The sequence below is a fragment of the Eremothecium sinecaudum genome, chromosome VII (assembly GCF_001548555.1).
Source record: "Eremothecium sinecaudum strain ATCC 58844 chromosome VII, complete sequence".
NCBI lineage: Eukaryota > Fungi > Ascomycota > Saccharomycetes > Saccharomycetales > Saccharomycetaceae > Eremothecium > Eremothecium sinecaudum.
Genome location: NC_030898.1, coordinates 180,409 through 201,379, shown reverse-complemented (window position 1 = coordinate 201,379; position 20,971 = coordinate 180,409). Strand labels below are relative to the sequence as shown.

Here is a 20,971-nt window from a genome sequence, read left to right as displayed (position 1 = left end):
CGTGATGTAATCTATATTATAGCTCCTTTTCTTTCTCTGAAGAGACCGGTGGCTCGGTGCTTCTCTGAGAGCCTAAACTTTTCTGCGAGCCTAAGCTTCTCTCCGACCTTGTGCTCTTATGTTCGCCCTCACTGTTAGCAGAACTTTGGCGTTCAACAACACTGGCGGAGGGCTGCTTGTTTTCCTGGTAAAATGCACACATTGGGCACACATACTTCCAAGCCCAATTCGGTGAAATATAACAACCAGCATGATATCCACACTTTTGGCATTTAATAGGGACTATTGAAAGCGAAGAAGGAACATCACCTCCTGAAAGCACCCCTAATACCTTATCAAACCATTTATCGGTTACCTCCTGAGTGTCAGAAGTGACCATGCCGTTTGCTTGCTCTTTTAACTGTGCTAATTCATTCTTTAAATTATTCAATTCCTTATATTTAGAAGAGAGTTCCTCATCCATTAATAAAAGTGCATCCTCGCTCTGGGACTCCCCTGACGAGAAGCGCTGAATTAAAGAATTTGTAGAGTAAAAGTTAGTCTCTTTTTTTAATTCCTCTAAAGTCTCCTGGTGTGCAGCCCTTGCAATATCAAGTTTTCCACTTATTCGACTCCTTCGATAGTCAATTAATGCTGCAAACATCTTTTTAAGACCTAAAATCAGCAGAATACTCCCAACAATCGCCATCATAGTAAGCGCCATATTCTTTTCCTTAGCATGTACCACTGTGACCACGAGCACCAGAAAGCTTATGCCATAAAAGTTTAGCCTTTTATTCCATGCATCATATAAACTATCGTTATTTTTAAGTCTTACTTCTAAATCATGTATACGAGAAGTTATTGATGCTAGGTTTTTAGTATACTTGCTGATAACTTGCTCTTTAGACTTAGGCCTAAACACTCTAGCTAAAGTTTGAAACATAATGCGCTGGTGACCCTCTAATGCAAACCTCGGCTAATATTAGCGTTAATAGGAGCCGTTATCTGTAGTAAGTTTAAAGAGTAGTAAGCATATTAGAAAAAATTCTATAAATTTACGTGCACAAGATTAAGCGAAGAGGTCGCCAAAATAAAATTAAAAAGGCCAATTCAAGAATGCCATCTGCTGTTGTTTCAGCAGCCATGGTGCAGTCGCTATGGCGTCCTGATATTTCAGCTGACAGCATTACTGGTACATTCGGCAATATGATGGTAGATATACAAGGCGATTTGGAAATACAGATAGAAAAACTAGAATATAATGACAGCAACGTAGGAAATTTGTTAATACTTCAAGATGGAGTAAAATGTCTGAAGTATGGAGTTCTAACCTATGATATGGATACCAAGGATGCGACTTTGATCGTAGGAAAACAGCGACTATTAGGGAAAGTTGTTAAGTTAGATGAGCCATTGGCCCTATTTGACTTTGATGAGAGCACAGAGAAAGTGAATCTAATAGATATAATAACACATAAGTGCCTATTTAAAGAACGGCCTTTGCCGATTATGTGAATTAAATTGAATTAATTTAAAAAAATGATTTAATGAATAGCAATATCGGTTTTTAGATTCAATTGCTTCAATCTACTCTGCTTAAAAACCGGTATTGGGTGGGCTTCTGTGTTAAACACGATGTTGGTTAAGCTGAAGTCTTCCACGTATGTTAAGTACAAGTACTTTAGGGTTTCCGCCAACCAAAAACTTTCCATATTATCAAGGTGCTCTACTTCTTCTTCGAGAACATTCACAATCGAAGTATAACTTCTGGAGCCGTCTTCCTCATTATAGGCCCCATGTTTACGGAAGCTCTGAAAGATATTCCATGCCCACGACCTGTATTTTTTGTCCTTGGATAGTTTGTACATAAACATGATTGACTCTACCGTTTCCGGCCGTTGTAAATTGTGAACATCGGTAGGCTTGACAAAGAAAAGTCCGCTTGGACTCTCCCACCAATCTTCGTGCTCTTCTTCGACTGACTGGCGAAATACTACGATTTCGGGTGCTAGTCCTGATGGAATCTCTTCGTACATCTTGTAGCACGTCCGAGTTAGTTCTTGGCCCATTGTCCAATAATATTCTCGGTCGTCATTCCACCAAGGCTGCTTTTGCGCCTCTTCGATGGGAAAGCCTTCAGTAGCGGCCATGGCATACGCTCCGCCCATAAAGCACACCAAATGATCCATCTTGCCCGAGAGCGGCCATCTAAATCCACGTTGTAATTCACCGATATATAAGTAGCCATTCTCGCCAAGCCTGTCGACCAAATGCTTCTGTACACCCTTCATGGAAATGTTGTATAGATGTAAGTACAACTTTTCGCGGGTTAAGAGGTACTGTTTGAGTAAGTACTCATAAAATGAGTCTCCTTTAGATCCCAAACTAATAACTCTACCAGAGAACGTGCCTGTGTAAGGATTAGCGGTAAGCGGAACAAGACCATCCCATTGCGAAGGGAACTCATTAACTTTAAACAATGGTTTATAAACATTTTCCGCTAAATGCCAGTATGTCTTGTTCCCTGTAATATAAGTCAAGTACTTAAATTCCATTTGTAACGTAGTGAACTCGGCTGTGCTAACCAACGATGTAATACCGGCCCCGGTGTGCAAATTTACTGCAGCATATGGAATCCCAGTAGCCGTGTTAAAACCCAAAGCCAATCGGTTGCCGAGATCTATCGCCTGGGTGAGATAAACTTCAGGATCTCCCACTCCTATCTCGCCAGACAAGTAATATGCTGATAAAAGCCCGCCTAAAATCCTAATAGTGGTCTCAAATACACTCACATATTTATTAACATCGAAATCCAACTCATCACGTATCCAATCTTCACACTTTTGAATATGTTTCCGAAATCTCACCTTGTGGTCCTCGGATTCGGTATTATTGTACATTATCATCATAGTGTCCAATGAGTCAATAATCATCCATCCTATGGGCTTCTCGTGATCCACATTATGTCCAGTACCATGATACGCTCGAAAAACATCATAACCCCATGCATTATTAACGTAAGAATCCCATGATTCGAGGAAAACCTCTTCTATCTCATATTTTGCCACAGTATTACTAGGAGGTTCACCTGAACTTTGCCGACGAATAAAATAATATATTAAACCAATGAAAACCAGTAATGAAGCTCGTACAGTTAGCTTCCTGAGGCGCGGTACAGCCATGAAGATTAATTAATATTAGTTTAATAGTTTTGAACTTCAATTAAAAATGTGGTTCTTGGTAGTGAAATTAGACATTCGTGATACGAAAATAATTTCAATGAGTAAATAAACGTCATAAGGAATAAAACCTTAAAGTTCAAACACAGAGCTAAATAATATTATCCAGTACATGTTAATAACCATCGGAGTAGCGGTTTTGATTGAAGAAGGTAATAATTGTATGGTTAAAGAATGATTGCAACTGAAGTTGGCGAATCTATTCCGCCTAATACTAGGCATGCTATCTCAGTATGCTTACCAACATGGGAAGCATGTGTTGGCTATGAAGAAGGTGATAAAGATGTTGTAGATAAAATGGAAACTGGTTATCCAAGGTTCTTTATTCACAAGAGTATTCAACGGTTGACTAAGGTTTTGATTGGGAAGTATGCTAAAGAGGGTGAGGCGTGCATGATATTTCCATCTTACCATGTTGCAAAACGTTGTAGAGAGTTTCTGAAGATTAAAGGAGAATGCGCTGGTTCCACTGGCTCACCGAGATATAGAATACTACAGCTATCTACATCGAAGCCTCAAAATGATGAGGAGAAGAAATGGAAGCGGGAGTGCAAGGTTGCTGTTGTTTTTTATCCTAAGGAGTTGTTTCCGCTAGCGAAGAAGTATTGGCAGCATACGGGAGAAATTGTGTCTAGTCGGATGGCAGAGTACGTGTTGCAAGAATTGTTCGAGGTTGAACGTTTGAACAAGGCCAAGAACGCAACTTTGCAGGGTGAGTCAAATCCAGCGCAAATGGAAAGTGGGGAGCCGATCCGCGACGAAGAAGACTTCATAGAACAAAGATACGGGAGAAATCTAGACATTTCGTTTGCAGACGAGGCCAAGCTTCTGATAAAGAGGCGCATTGCGAAACAGATAGTAGACTCTGTTGGATCTGGAGGGAATGAGGAGACTGCAAGTGTGAATAATGAGACTCCATTTATTGAAGGAGAAGGTGATGCTGACGTACGAGATATGGCACGCCAGGTTCAGCGCGAAGAGAGCAGCGCGAACTTGCATCCAACTGAGCCCATCGCCCACCAGGAATTTGAACAGATTAATATTGAACCTGTTGACAGCGACAAGCATCAGTCAATTGTTGTAGATCCAGTTAAAGACGTTTATTTGTTCCCCAGTGGGATGGCTGCAATATTTACGGCACACAGGTTGCTATTGCAACTAGATTCTAACCGCGTGAATCGTAAAAAGCAGGAAGAAGAGGGCCATCGTAGCCCATTCTGTTCCCAAATGGTACCAACTCGCGAAGTTGTTGGTTACGGGCCACCTTACAAGAAGACTGTTATGTTTGGCTTCCCTTATACCGATACACTTAGTATATTAAGGGTTTTTAACCACACCCACTTTCTGGCAATGGGAGATAACACGGCACTAGATGAATTGAAGGCGATACTACATGGTGGCGAGCCAATTTTGGCAGTTTTCTTGGAGACACCGTCAAATCCTTTGCTGAAAATGGGTGATTTGGTAGAGCTACGCCGATTAGCCGACATATACGGCTTCTTTGTTGTTGTGGATGACACAATTGGAAGCTTTGTTAACGTGGATGTTTTACCTTATGCAGATCTAGTTTGCAGCTCTCTGACGAAAATATTTAGCGGTGACTCAAACGTGATGGCTGGCTCTATTGTTCTGAACCCCACTTCCCGCCTATATTCCTTTGCGCAGCAGTTTTTCAACAGCAGCAGTTACGAAGATCTCTTATGGTGCGAGGACGCCATATACTTGGAAAGGAATTCTAGAGATTGTGATAGCCGTGCGCTGAAGTTAAACTATAACGCAGAACGTTTACTGAAAGATACATTAATACCTTTCGAGGGTAAACTGTTCAAAAAGATATATTATCCATCCTTAACTTCCGAGGAGACGAAAAGGAACTACGATGCCGTCAAATGCTCTCCCAATGGCGGCTATGGTGGGCTCTTTTCATTAACATTTCTGCATGAGAAGCAGGCCAAGACTTTCTACAATGAGCTGAAACTAAGCAAAGGCCCCTCCCTGGGAACGAACTTTACTCTAGCATGTCCATACACAGTGCTGGCTCACTACGCAGAGATCGATGAAGTTGCCATGTATGGCATTGAAAAGAGCTTAGTGAGGGTTTCTGTTGGTTTAGAAGACATTGAATACCTGAAAAAGGCTTTCTTACACGCAGCTGAAGAAGCTCTTAAAGTATAAAGAATTAATTGTCATCTAATCGCTAGCAGAAATACCATCTGATATATAATTCGTAGCCCTTGTCGTTACTAATAAAAATTTATTGTCCTTTATACAATATTGACAAAGTACCATTATTCTAAGGAAGCTGTCAAAACTTCAGCACTTGCACATATGTACCTATTTTAAAATAAAATATATAAGGATAATAAACTGTTTATTTCGTGTAAATTTCATAACCATCTACTTATTAAGCTTTCCTCACCAAGCAACAGATCGCTGTTTCTACTACCACTTTAAACCTATCTGAGCTTTTCCATCCGAATATTTCTCTTCAATGAAATTTAAATGCTGTAACTTCTATTTTACGCAAGCTATTCCTTCAATTGGAGAGCTGCACCACCTTGACGGAATCTTGGGTGTCTTGGGTCGTTAATAAATTTCTCAGAGTTTTGGGAAGCCTCTGCAGCCTTGGAAACTAACCAGAAAACAACGGCACCACCTGCAAAGAAAGGCCAATATGGCTTAAGGATTGGGGTAGGATATCTCTTCATTTCTATTCGCTTAGCTTGGTTAGCAACTGTTTCTTTACTCTACTTAGAGCCAGATCTCGCTACAATAAATGGCTCTCTTCAGTAGTAAGAAACAGTTGCTGAGGAACTGAGGCGGTTAACTAATGCTCGCATATGATTGGCTCGTTGTGCGTGATATTACGACACGTGAGAAGCACGTGAACATAAGTAGCGATGACATAAGCGATATCTACAAAATGAAAACGCTATGCGGAGCACGCCCCACATACGTTAACCAGGAGGTAGCCTAATGGAGGCAGAATTCTACAATAAGCTTCATCGACGCTTTCCAATCGCGGAAATTCCAGCTCTTATAAGTGACCTGGGCGCTCTTGAACTCCACTCCGAGAGATTTATTGAGAATTTCGAAATAATATGTACTCGCAACCCATACTACGCTAAAAAACTCTTAAAATGGATGATAGATGCGCCCATTGACAAATACGTTACTATATCACAAGATAACTTAGATGATGAGCACCTCTTAGAATGGATTTATCCTCGTTACGTAGACTTGCTGCCCGTTGGACCTCCAAGTCCCACTACTAAAGATATAATTCGGTACCAGTTTGGACCACCTCCAATGCCATCAGTCGATATTCTAGAAACTCCTAACCTTCTTAGCGCTTTAGGAACAACGGGATTCCGTACGTGGGAAGCAGCATTGTATTTATCATACTATTTATGTTCAGAAGCTGGCAACCCCGTATATAGGAACGCGACGATTTTGGAACTTGGAGCAGGAACTGGGATGGTCAGCCTTACCTGGCTAAAATTACACCCCGAGTCCAGTGTTTATGTGACTGATGGCGACGCTACCCTTTTGGAGACGCAGCTTCGCGAAAATTTCGTTATCAATGGGTTCGAGCCAGCAAAAACCCCAAGAATTAGCTTGCGCCGACTATTGTGGAATGTCGACCAGCCTCCACAAAATGACATCGTGCTTGCCGCAGATGTCGCATACGACAGCAAATTGCTACCAGACCTCTGCAGTTGCCTAGCTACCTCACTGACGGAGAGTGGAACGCAGTACGCGCTCGTCGCAGCATCAGTCCGCAACGAGGCTACCGTAATTGCCTTTCAAGAACAGTGTAATCAGCTGGGTATAGCTTATACTATCATAAAGTCTACAGAGAATGAGGATAGCTATACACGGGGCTTCTTCGCGCAGTGCATGACTGGACCACTACTAGCGCCCATTAGAATATATAGATTAAATCTAAGGTCATAAGTAATAGCTATAGTAACTTATGTGTTCGCACTTTGTGAAAAAGCCGCCCGCCTATTTTTTATGCTTTCCCATTGCAAAAACCCCGAACAAAGGCATCAATGTCATCATATTGCAAGAGCTTAACAAAACTAGAGAACCAGATTGTGCTCTTCGAGAAGGAGCAGGAGCACTATGAGGAGGCTCTCCTTGCTAAAGATTTGCTTATAGAGAGCCAAACAAATAAAATACGTGAACTAGGCGACCAGGTTCAACGCCTAGCTTTACACCTAAACACCGAACGTGGAAAGCTTGACCTACTTTTGGAGCAGTGGGAAGATACACTGCATGAGTTAAACAGAGCTCTGAAACAGAGCCGGAGCAGCAGCCATAATTTCCAGCAGCGAGCGCTGACGGCAGAAAAGGCCAATCGTGATTTACTAGCAGAGGTAGCAATCCTTAGGGAGAAAAATGAGCAGTTGGTCAGACAGTTGAGCTGTACGGGACCGGTTCAAACACAAGAACCGGACATTACAGCCGCCGAAGTCACTTGTCCGGATCCCGGTACACCGGACAGTTTTCTCGTAGAAAGTGCGCTGTATATAACGGATACCTTGCTAAGGACGGGTTCAAGCGGCTCGCCTGATTTTGGTGATTCAATGTCTGAAGATGAGTTCCCCAGTTTCCGCGATGAGGATGCAATTTGTTCAGCTTTTATGGCTGACAGCCCTGTGATTGCGAGCGGAATCCAGAGTGTTAATGCATCTGCTACTCTCTTAGCAGATGACGTAGCAGCATCCTATGACGAAGAGCTTCGCGAATTGCGTCAGGAGAACGATCGCCTTCGCCATTTGCTCGATCAGTCTGCATTTTTATCTCCCTTGTCTGCCAACTTTTCTGCCACATTATCGCCCTCATCCTCTTGTTCGCCTTTGCTAGCAATTGCAGGATTAGGGCCCCGTTGGTTTGCACCGGTGTCCACCTCGGCTACATCTATTATATTCTTTCAATCTCCAGCATCATCGGCCACTCCCTCTGTGGGAGGCTGCACTTATTGTGTGGACTAAAGTACGATCTGATAGAAGTGCCCGACAAATATTAATCAATCCGTAAATGTCGAAGGATATTCCGGTAAGATGCAGTTTGTGGGGGAAGTGCTGGGATTTAATGATTAAAACGATAAAGTACAGCTAGTTTAATGTATATATATATTCAAATACTGTAATAAGCAAAATGGACGCTAAATGTATTTTCCACTACAATGCGCTGGACAATGCGCAAGTCCGTATCATCTTCGCAGGAAGAAACTCCAATGCTGTAGGCTGATTACAAGTACTCACGAGCTGGAATCATCCGTTAGACGTAAGAAACAACTCAAGAGGTATCACGTGAAAACCACTCTACTCAAGCCAGTGATCGACATTCCAAGAAAATTCTGCCAGTCAATGTAAATACAGCTAAAAAAGACTATCTATTGGATGGATGTTGCACCTCTCTGACGCTCGAGTATCATGATGTATCCACACGAGTTCTTATGAGTTGCCGTTAGTCTTTCCACACGCGTATCACGTAGGCCATGAGTGAGAGTGCCAGTTAAGAGCTTCCAAAGAACATGGAAACTCGGGACGCAGTATGAAAACATGCTGCGCTAACTGACGATGCTCGAGCCTCGTACTGTCTATGCGGTGGATATTGGACAAAGTTTATATGGTTTTAAAAGAAGTATGTATAGAGGTGAAGGAATAATAAAACGAGCATCGCTTTTTAAAGCTATCAAGAATTCGTTGATGATGACATTTGAAATCTACTCATGCTTAGGGCTTACTCGTTTCATAGCGGTTACCTATTTGTATTTGCGTTTGAAGGTTAGAGTATATGTATAAGACCAAATAGCTGCTAGTATTAGCTTTGCGTGTGCAGTAGCTTTCTATAAAGTGGGATCTTTTTGTAGAAGCATTGTACATATGTATGAAAGTGACGGACAATACTACGGGTAACAGGACGTTTCATCTGTAAACTATCTACTGGGCAGGTTGCCAAGTAGCGATGTCTGTGAGATTAGCTTTCATCCATACAGGCAAGTGCATCATAATGTGCTTACTATGGTTTCCGTGTTTACCAGTCGGTTTAAATGCGACATAACATATCTTAAATGCCGCCCAAATCAAAATTGGAAAGCTGGAAGGGTATGCTCCTCTGAGGGTGAAAACGAGCAATTGAGCGAGAACAAGATTACTCGTGTTGGTGATTCAGATGCTTTATTACTGCCTGCGACAAGATAGTGTGCAACAGCAATTGGCGGCACAGCGAAGGGTTTGAAAGTACCCTGATGTGCTGTGGTTGAAGAACTCCTCTAAGCAATAAGCATACATCGCAAGACCACAACATGAACACATGATGAGGTTACAAGCATAGTACTATATTCAGAATCACGTGACACAGATGAGGTTTTGGTAGTGGTTCCTAACACTTTAATCGGGCCGCGATCCAGCTATATCATGATTAACCGGTTTAACTTATGATTCGCAGTCCTTAAATGACTTTCATATCGTTGAAAGAAAGCATAACGTTTTACGGAAATGAATTTTGTTTCTTTTTATTTTTTGACATTCTCATCTCATCTCATCTCATGTTGTACAATATTGACAAAGCATCTTACTTGTTTTAGAGACAGGTGTGTTCATAATACCTTTATCCAACTTGTAATACTAGTAATAAAGACCCGTAATGACGAAACAAAACTCTCTGAATAATAATGTGGCGAAACTTGTTGGTAGGGCATTGTTCGAGAAAATAGGTAAACCTACCAAGATTGTGGCTCCAATGGTTGATCAATCAGAGCTAGCTTGGAGAATTTTGTCCAGGAGGTATGGAGCAACCTTGGCATACACTCCAATGTTACACGCCAAGTTATTTGCCTCATCTGAGAAATACAGAAATGATATGTGGTGTGAACTTGATGGGAATGAAGAAATAGACAGGCCGCTAGTCGTACAATTTTGTGCAAATGATCCTGATTACCTTTTACAGGCTGCCAGATTAGTGCAGGATAAATGTGATGCAGTAGATTTAAATTTGGGGTGTCCACAAGGCATTGCGAAAAAAGGCCATTATGGTGCATTTTTAATGGATGAGTGGGAACTAGTCTCCAAGTTGATTAGAAACTTACATGAGAATCTTGATGTCCCTGTCACAGCTAAGATCAGGATCTTTCCAGAAAAGGAGAAGACTTTAGAGTACGCCAAGATGGTATTAGACGCTGGCGCTCAATTTCTAACAGTACATGGCAGACTTCGGGAACAAAAAGGACAACAAACTGGGATAGCAGACTGGGAAACGATGAAATACTTGAGAGACAATCTACCGGAAGACACCGTTTACTTTGCAAACGGTAACATCCTTTACCCTGAGGATATTGACCGGTGCATGAAGACCATTGGCTGCGATGCAGTAATGAGCGCAGAAGGAAATTTGTATAACCCTGGTGTCTTCAACACAGAACACATTGATGACAAGGATAAAACATTCCCTCGTGTAGATAAAATAACTCGAGAATATTTTGAAATTGTAAAACAGCACGAGACTAGCAAAGCATCGAAAGGCGCAATGAAAGCTCATTTTTTCAAGATTTTAAGACCTTTCCTCAACATTCACACTGATATCAGAGCAAATCTTGCTACCTTATCTGCAAAAGCTCCCCTAGAAGACTGGGAAGAGAAGGTTGTTATTCCAGTTGAACGTATAGTAGCTGAAATCTTCGAGCAGAAGGATATAGAGGAAAAAGATGTTATCAGTACTGGTGAAATACAATTATGGGGCGGAGCATACAAAACCGTTCCATATTGGAGGTGCCAACCGTACTTCAGGCCTGTAAACGGCGTCACCGCAGATAAGAGAGTAACAGATGCTCTAAACTCAGCTGTCAAAGGCTCTCAATCCGATTCTATGGTGGAAAATGACAACGCATCTATCAAAAGAACATCTGACCACACATTAGAAAGTGATAAGAAGAAAGAGCCCAAAGTTTAATACTCATGTAGTGTCCAAAAGTTAACTCAATCATATGCACAAGGGGTCGGTGACCTTATCCGACCTGCTGGGGGATATGTTAGTACTTGTGCTCCTGTTAACATCCAATATATATGCATAGAAGGAAATAACATATGCTAGATAGAATATAGACTTTTCCCATCACATGTACAGTTCCTAATCAAGTAAATATTTATTAAATCACAAGCGCAATATTATCTATTGAAAACATTAGCCGTTGCTTCTCCAATGTCGTTAAATATATTCTCCTCAAGCATTTACAGCAACACTTCAATTCCTACTTATAAGAACAATTACAAACTGAGTTCCATAAAACGATCTGAATGGTATTAAAGCATCGCTAGAAAGCTTAGAGACTTCTAAACAGGATATTAGAAGAAGGCATTTCAATCAAAACAACGTTTTAAAGCTGGCGCCGACATCTTTTATTTATACCTGGATAGAAAAAATACCTTAATTCCTACTCATCGACCTTTACCGAAGATTTTAAATTAAGTGTGGGCGGAATAAAAACAATTATGAGGCCTGAAAATGGTTTAGATGAGAATGCTGCATTGCTAAGGTATGGTGATAATGTAACATCATCTGATTTGCTTGTGGGCTACGGTACAAGAGCTAGAGGAAACTCCGAGTCATTCATAGCAAGAGGGAGAAGTAATACAATTAACAGTATAAAAAGCTCATATGAGACGGTAAAAAAGCACAAAACTCAGTTTTTCCTAATAGTGCTTGCTAGTGTGATCATTTACTCCACATTTATATTGGTATTTTTACCTAGGACGTCTTTGTCACGGGATTTTAGGCGATTCCATTTGAGCAAGCTAACAAAAGATGAGGCTTATAGAATTTACATATCAACATTATTGGATGATAATAAGATCAAGGAACACTTGGGTAATTATAGTAGCACTAGGGTATGGGCAGGTGATCAGAATTCGTTGCGGTATACAATTGATGAGCTCACTTCACTAGGGTTCAATCCCTTACGCCAAGCGTATTACCCATGGGTAAACACTCCTGTATTAACAAGTGTCACACTTTGGGAGAATGGAAAATTGACCTATAATGCTAGTATGATGGAAGAGAAATTGATAGAAGATCCATCCAGTGACAATCCAGAGGGCTTTCCAGCATTTCACGGGTATTCGGCAGATGGAAATGTTAGTTCAAGATATGTATTCTGCAACTATGGTACGATCGAAGATTATAAGTTTATGCAGGACAATGGCATTGATATTGAGAACAAGATACACATTTTAAGGTATGGTAACCTACATACTGGATTAAAAGTGAGAAATGCGGAGACGTACGGCGCGATAGCGGTTATAGTCTACACAGACTCATATGATGACGGTAGGGTTACAGAAGCCCATGGGTACGAAAGCTATCCTGATGGGCCAGCAAGGCATGAAAGTAGCATTCAAAGGGATTCAGTTCTTTATTTGAGCGAGATACCCGGAGATCCCACGACCCCCGGCTATATACCAAAGCGCCCAGATACTGATAGACTGCTGCCAGACGGTAGGATACCGACAATCCCTTCAGTACCATTGAGTGAGAAGGAAATAACTCCCATCCTTGAAAAGCTGAATAATAAGGGCACTAAGATTGGCCGAGGAGGAAGCGTCAAGGGTTTTGAATACTATACAGGGCCATCGGATAGCAACGTGCACGTGCATGTAGTGAATAAACAAAAGTACGACGCGAAGAAGATTGTTGACGTGAGTGTCGAAATACCGGGGATATTCAAGGACAGTGAGGTGATAATTGGTAGCCACCGAGACTCTTGGGGAACGGGTGGAGCAGCCCACGCTGGCAGTGGGAGTGCAATTCTTCTTCATATTGCAAAGGGCCTCAGTGCTCTACGTAAAAAAGGTTGGAAGCCCTTGAGAACAATTAAACTTGTTAGCTGGGATGGCGAGGCACAGGGAATGCTGGGATCTACAGCATATGGGGTAGAAAACAAAGCAGAACTTGACCAAAAGGCATTGGTATACTTTAATCTAGATTCGGCGATATCGGGAAACCTATTCAAGTGTAATTCACATCCGTTGTTGCGCAGTCTATTCCTTGAAGCCGCCAAATACACGCTCTATAATGGCAAAGCTGGTTATACTTTATACGACCACTGGAAACAACAATCAAATCTAATAATAGGGGGACCGGACTCCTCTCCATCATTGACTGTTTTCCAACATCACCTGGGGGTTCCTTCAGCGGATTTCAAGTTCGCATCTGATGGCAAATTCGATGCCATATACCAACGTCACTCTATCTATGACTCACAGCACTGGCTAGAGAAGTTCTTAGACCCAAACTACGAGTTGCACAACACACTAGCAACCTTTGCGGGGATATCAGCTTTAATTCTAGTTGAAAATGAATCTCTGCCATTCGAGACTGCTAGTTATATGGAACTGATATGGAAGCGATATGCAGAACTCTACGAAATGACAAAGGACACTTTCCCCAATAATGAGGATACAGACCCCTTGCTGGACGCTCTCATGGATCAGTTAGAACTAGCTGCATTTTCCACAAGCAAGTCGTTTGACAAGTTTACGAGAAGTTTAAAGAAGGATAGCGTTCTGGATTATCCATGGTGGAAGTTTTATAAGAAGATCAAAATTTACATGAAGCTACTTACGACGAATAAGAAAATGCAGCTCATTGATAGGATATTCTTGCACCAAGTCGGGCTTACTGGCAGGCCATGGATGAAACATTCAGTGTTTGCACCGAATAAGCAAGTGGGATGTATAGGAGATATTCTACCAGGCCTACATGAAGCGCTCCTAGCAAAGGACATCCAAGAGACTATTAAGTGGCTAAGGATACTATCCACTGATATAGATAGGATGATTTCGTTGCTTACTGTGTAAAACTAATACACTGTGTGTAGATAATGTAAGATTTTTTAAGAAACTGAAAAATTTAATGTTTGCTTCTACAAACTCATAACCTAAACATTTGTCATCCTATAAATTCAATATTGTCTTAAAGATGTTTGTCGCAACTACCAAAGCCCCATTTAGACGTTTATTTTCCACCTCAAACTTGAGTTTGGGCACCAAAGTGTTCTTCGACACAGCTATTAATGATGCCAAGGCTGGTAGAATCGAATTCGAATTGTACGATGAAGTTGTGCCAAAGACAGCCGAGAACTTCAGAGCTTTATGTACCGGTGAAAAAGGCTGGGGTTATGCGGGTACCAAATTTCACAGAATCATTCCAAACTTCATGATCCAAGGTGGTGACACCGACCATGCCAACGGTTATGGAGGAAAGTCAATTTACGGTTCCAAGTTTTCAGATGAAAACTTTGTCAAGAAGCACGACCGTGCTGGTCTTCTATCCATGGCTAACTCCGGTCCTAACAGTAACGGTTCCCAATTCTTTATCACCAACGTTCCATGCCCTTGGTTGGACGGCAAACACGTCGTTTTTGGTGAAGTTACTAAAGGTATGGATCTTGTCAAGAAGATTGAGGGTTACGGCAGTATGAATGGGTCACCAAAGGCTAATATCACCATTGTAGATGCCGGTGTCGTCAAAGATTAAATTTATATGCTCGTTTGACCAGTGACACTGACTTGTAAATAAAATTAAGCTAAATTATGTGTTCTAGTCCATTATATTATGAGAATTTAGATATGCAGTTGTTGCAATAGCTACAGACCATCTAATAGCACTCTTTTCTACTTCATTGTTAAGTTAGGCAATAGTTTCGTCACTCTGCGACTACTTGTTTAAGGGTAAATACGAATTTACCACAAAAAAGGTCTTAAAAGGCCATGTAAACGTTCTTTGGATGCTAGGAGATACTGCAGGACATAATAAACCTCATAAACTGCTAATATGGGACACTGAACGGTCTTTGAAGTTGCCTAACTACCTTTAAACATTTGGGTTACCCTACTTTCGTGATAATAGGATGATGACTTTCAATAATCGGAAGGCGAAGGCCATGTGCTACACATTTTAATTTCAAACCACAATTCACAACAATAACTGCCTGTAGTTAGCGGTTCGGAAGGTTATAATGTCCCTAGAAGATTCATTAAGCAAACTTTCCCTATATGATGCCAAAAAGTACTTCAGAAAGGCTCAAAATGTGGTGTTCAACTTTACCGAAATGGAAGCCAAGGTCCGCGAAGCAACCAATAATGAACCCTGGGGAGCTTCATCGAGTTTGATGGCAATGATTGCTCAAGGTACTTATAACGCCAGAGAGCGTGAGGAAATTTTAGGGATGGTATTTAAGAGGTTCGTGGAGAAGTCCGCAAGTGAATGGAGACAAATATACAAGTCACTACAATTATTGGACTATTTAATAAAAAATGGTTCTGAACGATTTATAGATGAGGTTAGGTCAAATTTAAATTTGATCAGAATGTTAGAATCGTTTCATTATATTGATTCCCAAGGTCGGGATCAAGGTATAAATGTTAGAAACAGGGCTCAGTCTTTAATAAAACTACTTCGCGATGACTCTCAAATTAGAGCTGAGCGTAAAAAGGCTAGGGCAAACTCCGGTAAGTTCCGAGGTGTTGCAGGCGGCATTCCATCTTATATTCCTGGGAGTTCAGTTAACCCGGCTGCTGGCTTTACGCGGTCCACTTCGTATGGTATATCAATTAGTGCTGATTATGACAGTGACGATGAGAACCAGAACAACCATAGTCTTCACGCGAGGGATTCATCTCGGTGGAGCGATGGGCACTATGAGCCCAATGTTCCCCAAGAAGAAGAAGAAGAAGAAGAAGAAGACGAATTTTCAGAGTTCCAAAGTGCTCCCCCAGTTACGGCCTCATATAAGAACAGAACTGTTGAATCTCTAACTGACTCACAGCGCTCTTCTTCTCAAAACACTACCGACTTACTGCAAGATTTGAACTTTCAACGTTATCAGCCACGTCCCACTCCTCCAAAGTCTACTACCTCAATTTCCATTGATAAGAATGATCCCTTCAGCGTATTATTGGGTACAGCCAAGAAGGGCTCATCCAGAAGTTCTATGTCCCCACAAAAGAGTACTTCAAATCTTAGTATGCCATCTAAATTAGACATTAACGAAGACACGGATGATATTTTTGGTGAACTGACTTCCGCCCCAAGTGCGCCTATTGCTCAGCAGGCCAATACCAATAGTAAAAAAGCTAACAATTCTACAAATCTAAATGAAGTGGACTTGTTAAGCTTTTAAAAACTTAACGAGCAACTTGAGTGACTGTTTAGTAAGTTTTAAAGTACATGCGCATGGTTCATACTATCACCAAAGCACAACATATTTATATATATAAGTTCTGATAAATATATATAAATTAGATGCAAATAGTAATATGGATGGACTGGATCTTATATCTAACTTAAAAGTTTATGTTTGTTCATTGTCTTTAATGAATCTAGCGTTTAGTGGTTAACGGCTTTCTACCTTACATTTCCGCCTTTTATAAGTATTCACCGAGTACAAATCTATAGCCGCGTTAAAGTTAACGAAAAATAATCTAAGCTAGTTGCAAATGGCAATTTACTCGTTTTGGATATTCGATAGACATTGTATGTGCAATTTAGTTAACGAATCAGGCCACCATCTTACAGTACTAACATCATAAAGGTAACTGTATCTTTGATAGAGAATGGACGATACCAGCGGATAGTTCTAGTGGAATCACGAACTCTAAACAAAATGAGGACACTGCAAAACTAATCTATGGTATGATATTTTCATTGCAGTCTATGTCAAGAAGAATGTCTTCCAAGTCTAATACAGTGAGAACTATAGCTACTGGAAAATATAGAATACATTTACTATCGACGATCACAGGACTTTCATTTGTGCTATTTAGTGACTTAAAGCAGCAAGATCTATCCCAATTACTGCAGTATATTTACAGTGAGATTTATGTGAAGTACGTGGCAAGGAATATGTTATCACCAATAGACTATGCTGAGAATGATAGTGAGAAAAGGGGCCAAGGTTTCCGGAAAATTAATAACAGGAATTTCATTAAGGCAGTCCAAGATGTGCTTGGGCCGATGGTTAATCAATAAAGGTGTTAGCTGTTACCTTTTGGTGGATTGAAGCCTACTATTGCATAGATGGATTGCAAAATATTGCCCTTTTATAGCGAATAACATATTTGCAAGTAATAGGAGAGGCAGATACCTTTAATTATGCATAAATTAATTCATGGTGTTTTAAATACCAATAATAAACTATCTTCGCGTTGCATTTTGAAGTAGCTCAACTACAATCTTCCTTTCAGAACCATATCAAGGCACTTAGAGACAGGGTATTAATACATTTACACAGCATCCAATCAGCAGAATTATAATATTACTAGTGCTACACATTGATACAGGAACACAGCTCTACTTTACGCTGCAATAGTCGCGTTTTGATGAGTAAAATATTATTAATATAGATATGGATGGATATGTAAAAGCACACTAAATGCATATGACAAATACTACTAGAACCGCTTTTTTAAATAAAAACACCTTTCTTTAGTATTAGGCCTCCTTCGGCAACTGGTATTATTTTTTCATTGTATAATCTGCTTCGTTCATTTTATGCAAGTAACAGCACCTTCTTTTAGTCGCTGTAGGTCTTCTTGCTTAACGGTATTATTGGTAGTCACAACAGGAGTAGCTTTACGATTATGAATCATGTGGCTCTGGACTAAGTGGCCAGCTGCCAATGCGGAACATAATGACAACTCACCTGCCATAACTGCGCTCGCAACAATCTTCGCCAATTGACGGGCGTTGTTACCTGGTTCAGTTGGATGAGGACCACGGATACCTAATAAATCTAACATTGCACTTTGTGGTTCCAATATAGTACCTCCACCAATGGTACCAACCTCTATAGAAGGCATTGTTACAGAAATTCTCAAATCACCACCAACCTCCTTCATTAATGTCAGACAGTTTGAACTTTCAACATTTTGTGCAGGATCTTGACCTAAAGCTAAGTAGACAGCGGTTAACAAATTAGATGCGTGGGCATTGAAACCACCAACTGATCCGGCCATTGCGGAACCAATCAAATTCTTTGAAATGTTCACATCGACTAATGCCGCCACATCACTTTTCAAGACCTTCTTAGCAACATCAGCTGGGATAGTTGCTTCTGCCACAACACTCTTACCGCGCCCCTCAATCCAGTTAATTGCTGCTGGTTTTTTATCAGTACAGTAGTTACCAGAAACAGCGACAACTTCCATATCATACCATCCAAATTCGTCTACCATTTGTTTCAGAGAATATTCGACACCTTTGGAAATCATATTCATACCCATAGCATCACCAGTAGTGGTTCTGAAACGAATAAACAACAAGTCACCTGCCAAGGCAGTTTGAATATGTTGTAAAAGCGCAAAACGTGAAGTAGAATTGAACACTTTCTTGATTTTAGCTTGTCCTTCTTCTGAATCTAACCAAAGTTTACAAGCCCCAGCTCTAGCTAGAGATGGGAAACGGACACAGGGTCCTCTGGTCATACCGTCTTTTGTCAAAACTGTCGTGACACCACCACCAGCATTAATTGCCTTACAACCTCTCATAGCAGATGCTACTAGACAACCTTCAGTGGTGGCCATAGGAATATGGTAAGGAACGCCGTCAATGACCAAGGGACCAATAACACCAACAGGTAAAGGCATGTAGCCGATAACGTTTTCACAACAAGCACCAAATACACGGTCATAGTCATAGTACTTGTATGGTAGACGGTCGGTTTCCAATACTGGAGCGTCGGCTAGTTTAGCGAGCGCCTTACGACGAATCACAACAGCTCTAGTAGTATCCTCCAATTGTTTTTCCAGGGCATAAAGAGGCAATTTGCTATTAATAACCAATGAAACGACCTCACTGTTTTTTAATGTCTTAACACCACCTTCTTTCATTATTTCAGTCAACACTTCTAGAGGACGTAATGGTCCATTGTCATATTCTGCTTCGGATTCGTCATCTGAAGTAATTTGTGATACGGAAACTGCAGGTTCCAAAAACTTTGTTTGAGAAGAAGTTGAAGATTTAGAACATGGATTTTGTGAAGCAGGAGCAATGCTAGCATTCGAACTACCGCTAACAGAAACCCTCTTGGTTTTTTTCTTTTTAACCAACTCATTGGAAGTAAATTCAGTATGCATTCTGGTCATGTTTAACAAGTAAATGTTTATCGACGCACTAATAGCCAATGCAAATAAAACAAGTTTACTGATAAACCTGTCTCTGATAGCGATGCTAATGTAGTACAAAGCAGACAGAACAGTATCTTCAACTTGAAAATATACCTTCATTGGCTCATAGTATTGAATTGGGGGAATAGAGATTATAGTTTCACCTGTAATATAAGTATCAACGAAATTTGGAACGACATAGTCAAACTTTTTAGCATATAGATTTGAAAACGTCTCATAAGTCCATCTGGTACCGAAATTATAAAAATTAACTCCAATAAATCCCAAGACAATAGAAAGCTTTAATAGCATTATATTAGTGTTGGAATTAATCAAAGGCAATTCAGAATTGATTTCTGCAACAGAAATAATGTCAGCGGTAGGTTTGAAAACACCATCTTCCTCTAATGCTTGTTTGATCACGGTAGACCTATGGATTAAATTAATCTCAAGCTTCAAGGACAAAACAGCAGCAAAGAAAGTACATGTCAATAACAGATCATATGCCAATATCAAAGAAGAAAGAATGCAGAAATTAGACAAAACTTCCAAGGAAGATGCATATAGTGAGTAACCAGCAAATGCTGTGATGCACAAAAAGTGATCTTGAATTAGACGACCACCTTCAGCACAAACACTTTCATATACAATATCAGCAGCATTCATTCTTTTAGAAACGCCAAAGCTTTTAAACCTGTTGACAACATGAGAAGCCAGCTTAATCTTATGACGAAATCCAACAACTACAACAACAAATGGAATTCCTTCAATCAAACTTAACAACGAGACATATCTGTTCAAAACGCATTGGCATGTATACAAAGCAAAAACAAAGGCAAAAACAGAGTTGAATAAGGCTGATAACCCAATCCAAAATCTAGACCCAACCTTCCTCATGGCAAAAAACAGTCCAACGATAGTATAAAACATACCGATATATGCAGTACCAATAATTAGGACATCAAAAGGCTCTGCGTTTGAAATTCTGGCATTGAAATCAGCATACAGTGTTAGAAGATACTCTTTAACATCATAGATTTTATGTCTATGAGCTCTCAGTTTCCAAATAGTGTTCTCGGATTGTACAACCGGTGGTAGTGCAGGCGAAGACTGTAATAAATACTGCGTCCGAGATTCACTCATGATAGCCGAGTCTATCGTAGGCAAGGTATGCGTAGGATCTCTCGAAGCAAATTCAATTTCCAATAGATAATAGTGGCTGATACCCGACATGTTGTGCAGATCTTCCTGAGTAATCAACGACCAGCTGGAAGTCGAATCATTATGAAGGTAATGTACGCAGTCGTCCAAGTAAGAGTCCATGCTCCCAGCTTGCGTAAACACGCTGGTGGAATCTACTTTCCAGCCTTTAAAATACTGCGCGATAACGGACAGATAAGCAACTGACGCAACCAGTAAAGTAATCATTAACACATGAATAGGATGTTTAGCCGACAGGCTAGAAATAAGCGCAAACGGTTTGGCAACATGCCTCATCTGTTTGAATAGTAGTGGCATTGTTACCGTCGTATAGATATGTTATCCGCCAACACGATGAACCTGCAAAGTCGAAGTTAC

The 20,971-nt window shown here is 40.7% G+C and overlaps 13 protein-coding genes and 1 non-coding gene across 14 annotated transcripts; 9 read left to right on the top strand and 5 right to left on the bottom strand.

Moving 5' to 3' along the window:
• Positions 1-16: 16 nt before the first annotated feature.
• Positions 17-925, bottom strand: LNP1 (Lnp1p; the record flags this gene model as incomplete). The annotated part of the gene is made up of 1 exon (XM_018133738.1): positions 17-925. The coding sequence occupies one exon, from the start codon at positions 923-925 to the stop codon at positions 17-19; it is 909 nt and encodes a 302-aa protein (XP_017989099.1).
• Positions 926-1,098: 173 nt separating this feature from the next.
• On the top strand, positions 1,099-1,497 carry CTF8 (Ctf8p; the record flags this gene model as incomplete). Its single annotated transcript, XM_018133739.1, has 1 exon — positions 1,099-1,497. The coding sequence occupies one exon, from the start codon at positions 1,099-1,101 to the stop codon at positions 1,495-1,497; it is 399 nt and encodes a 132-aa protein (XP_017989098.1).
• A 29-nt stretch (positions 1,498-1,526) lies between these two features.
• Positions 1,527-3,164, bottom strand: MNS1 (mannosyl-oligosaccharide 1,2-alpha-mannosidase; the record flags this gene model as incomplete). The annotated part of the gene is made up of 1 exon (XM_018133740.1): positions 1,527-3,164. The coding sequence occupies one exon, from the start codon at positions 3,162-3,164 to the stop codon at positions 1,527-1,529; it is 1,638 nt and encodes a 545-aa protein (XP_017989097.1).
• Positions 3,165-3,395: 231 nt separating this feature from the next.
• On the top strand, positions 3,396-5,396 carry STR2 (cystathionine gamma-synthase; the record flags this gene model as incomplete). Its single annotated transcript, XM_018133741.1, has 1 exon — positions 3,396-5,396. One exon carries the CDS (start codon positions 3,396-3,398, stop codon positions 5,394-5,396), a length of 2,001 nt encoding a protein of 666 aa, XP_017989096.1.
• Positions 5,397-5,749: 353 nt separating this feature from the next.
• Positions 5,750-5,929, bottom strand: ATP18 (F1F0 ATP synthase subunit i; the record flags this gene model as incomplete). Its single annotated transcript, XM_018133742.1, has 1 exon — positions 5,750-5,929. The coding sequence occupies one exon, from the start codon at positions 5,927-5,929 to the stop codon at positions 5,750-5,752; it is 180 nt and encodes a 59-aa protein (XP_017989095.1).
• Positions 5,930-6,197: 268 nt separating this feature from the next.
• Positions 6,198-7,178, top strand: EFM3 (protein-lysine N-methyltransferase; the record flags this gene model as incomplete). Its single annotated transcript, XM_018133743.1, has 1 exon — positions 6,198-7,178. The coding sequence occupies one exon, from the start codon at positions 6,198-6,200 to the stop codon at positions 7,176-7,178; it is 981 nt and encodes a 326-aa protein (XP_017989094.1).
• Positions 7,179-7,276: 98 nt separating this feature from the next.
• On the top strand, positions 7,277-8,221 carry AW171_hschr74108 (HGL243Cp; the record flags this gene model as incomplete). Its single annotated transcript, XM_018133744.1, has 1 exon — positions 7,277-8,221. One exon carries the CDS (start codon positions 7,277-7,279, stop codon positions 8,219-8,221), a length of 945 nt encoding a protein of 314 aa, XP_017989093.1.
• A 593-nt stretch (positions 8,222-8,814) lies between these two features.
• On the bottom strand, positions 8,815-8,858 carry AW171_hschr74107. The gene has a single exon (XR_001930125.1). It is a non-coding gene; the product is annotated as an HGLSNR3 (small nuclear RNA).
• A 1,023-nt stretch (positions 8,859-9,881) lies between these two features.
• DUS1 (tRNA dihydrouridine synthase) lies at positions 9,882-11,183 on the top strand (the record flags this gene model as incomplete). Its single annotated transcript, XM_018133745.1, has 1 exon — positions 9,882-11,183. One exon carries the CDS (start codon positions 9,882-9,884, stop codon positions 11,181-11,183), a length of 1,302 nt encoding a protein of 433 aa, XP_017989092.1.
• Positions 11,184-11,722: 539 nt separating this feature from the next.
• Positions 11,723-14,086, top strand: VPS70 (putative zinc metalloprotease; the record flags this gene model as incomplete). Its single annotated transcript, XM_018133746.1, has 1 exon — positions 11,723-14,086. One exon carries the CDS (start codon positions 11,723-11,725, stop codon positions 14,084-14,086), a length of 2,364 nt encoding a protein of 787 aa, XP_017989091.1.
• A 121-nt stretch (positions 14,087-14,207) lies between these two features.
• Positions 14,208-14,765, top strand: CPR3 (peptidylprolyl isomerase CPR3; the record flags this gene model as incomplete). The annotated part of the gene is made up of 1 exon (XM_018133747.1): positions 14,208-14,765. The coding sequence occupies one exon, from the start codon at positions 14,208-14,210 to the stop codon at positions 14,763-14,765; it is 558 nt and encodes a 185-aa protein (XP_017989090.1).
• Positions 14,766-15,246: 481 nt separating this feature from the next.
• Positions 15,247-16,410, top strand: ENT3 (Ent3p; the record flags this gene model as incomplete). Its single annotated transcript, XM_018133748.1, has 1 exon — positions 15,247-16,410. One exon carries the CDS (start codon positions 15,247-15,249, stop codon positions 16,408-16,410), a length of 1,164 nt encoding a protein of 387 aa, XP_017989089.1.
• Positions 16,411-16,726: 316 nt separating this feature from the next.
• On the top strand, positions 16,727-17,258 carry BET5 (TRAPP subunit BET5; the record flags this gene model as incomplete). The annotated part of the gene is made up of 2 exons (XM_018133749.1): positions 16,727-16,763; positions 16,822-17,258. The coding sequence occupies 2 exons, from the start codon at positions 16,727-16,729 to the stop codon at positions 17,256-17,258; spliced, it is 474 nt and encodes a 157-aa protein (XP_017989088.1).
• Positions 17,259-17,773: 515 nt separating this feature from the next.
• Positions 17,774-20,911, bottom strand: HMG1 (hydroxymethylglutaryl-CoA reductase (NADPH) HMG1; the record flags this gene model as incomplete). Its single annotated transcript, XM_018133750.1, has 1 exon — positions 17,774-20,911. The coding sequence occupies one exon, from the start codon at positions 20,909-20,911 to the stop codon at positions 17,774-17,776; it is 3,138 nt and encodes a 1,045-aa protein (XP_017989087.1).
• Between the last annotated feature and the right edge of the window lie 60 nt (positions 20,912-20,971).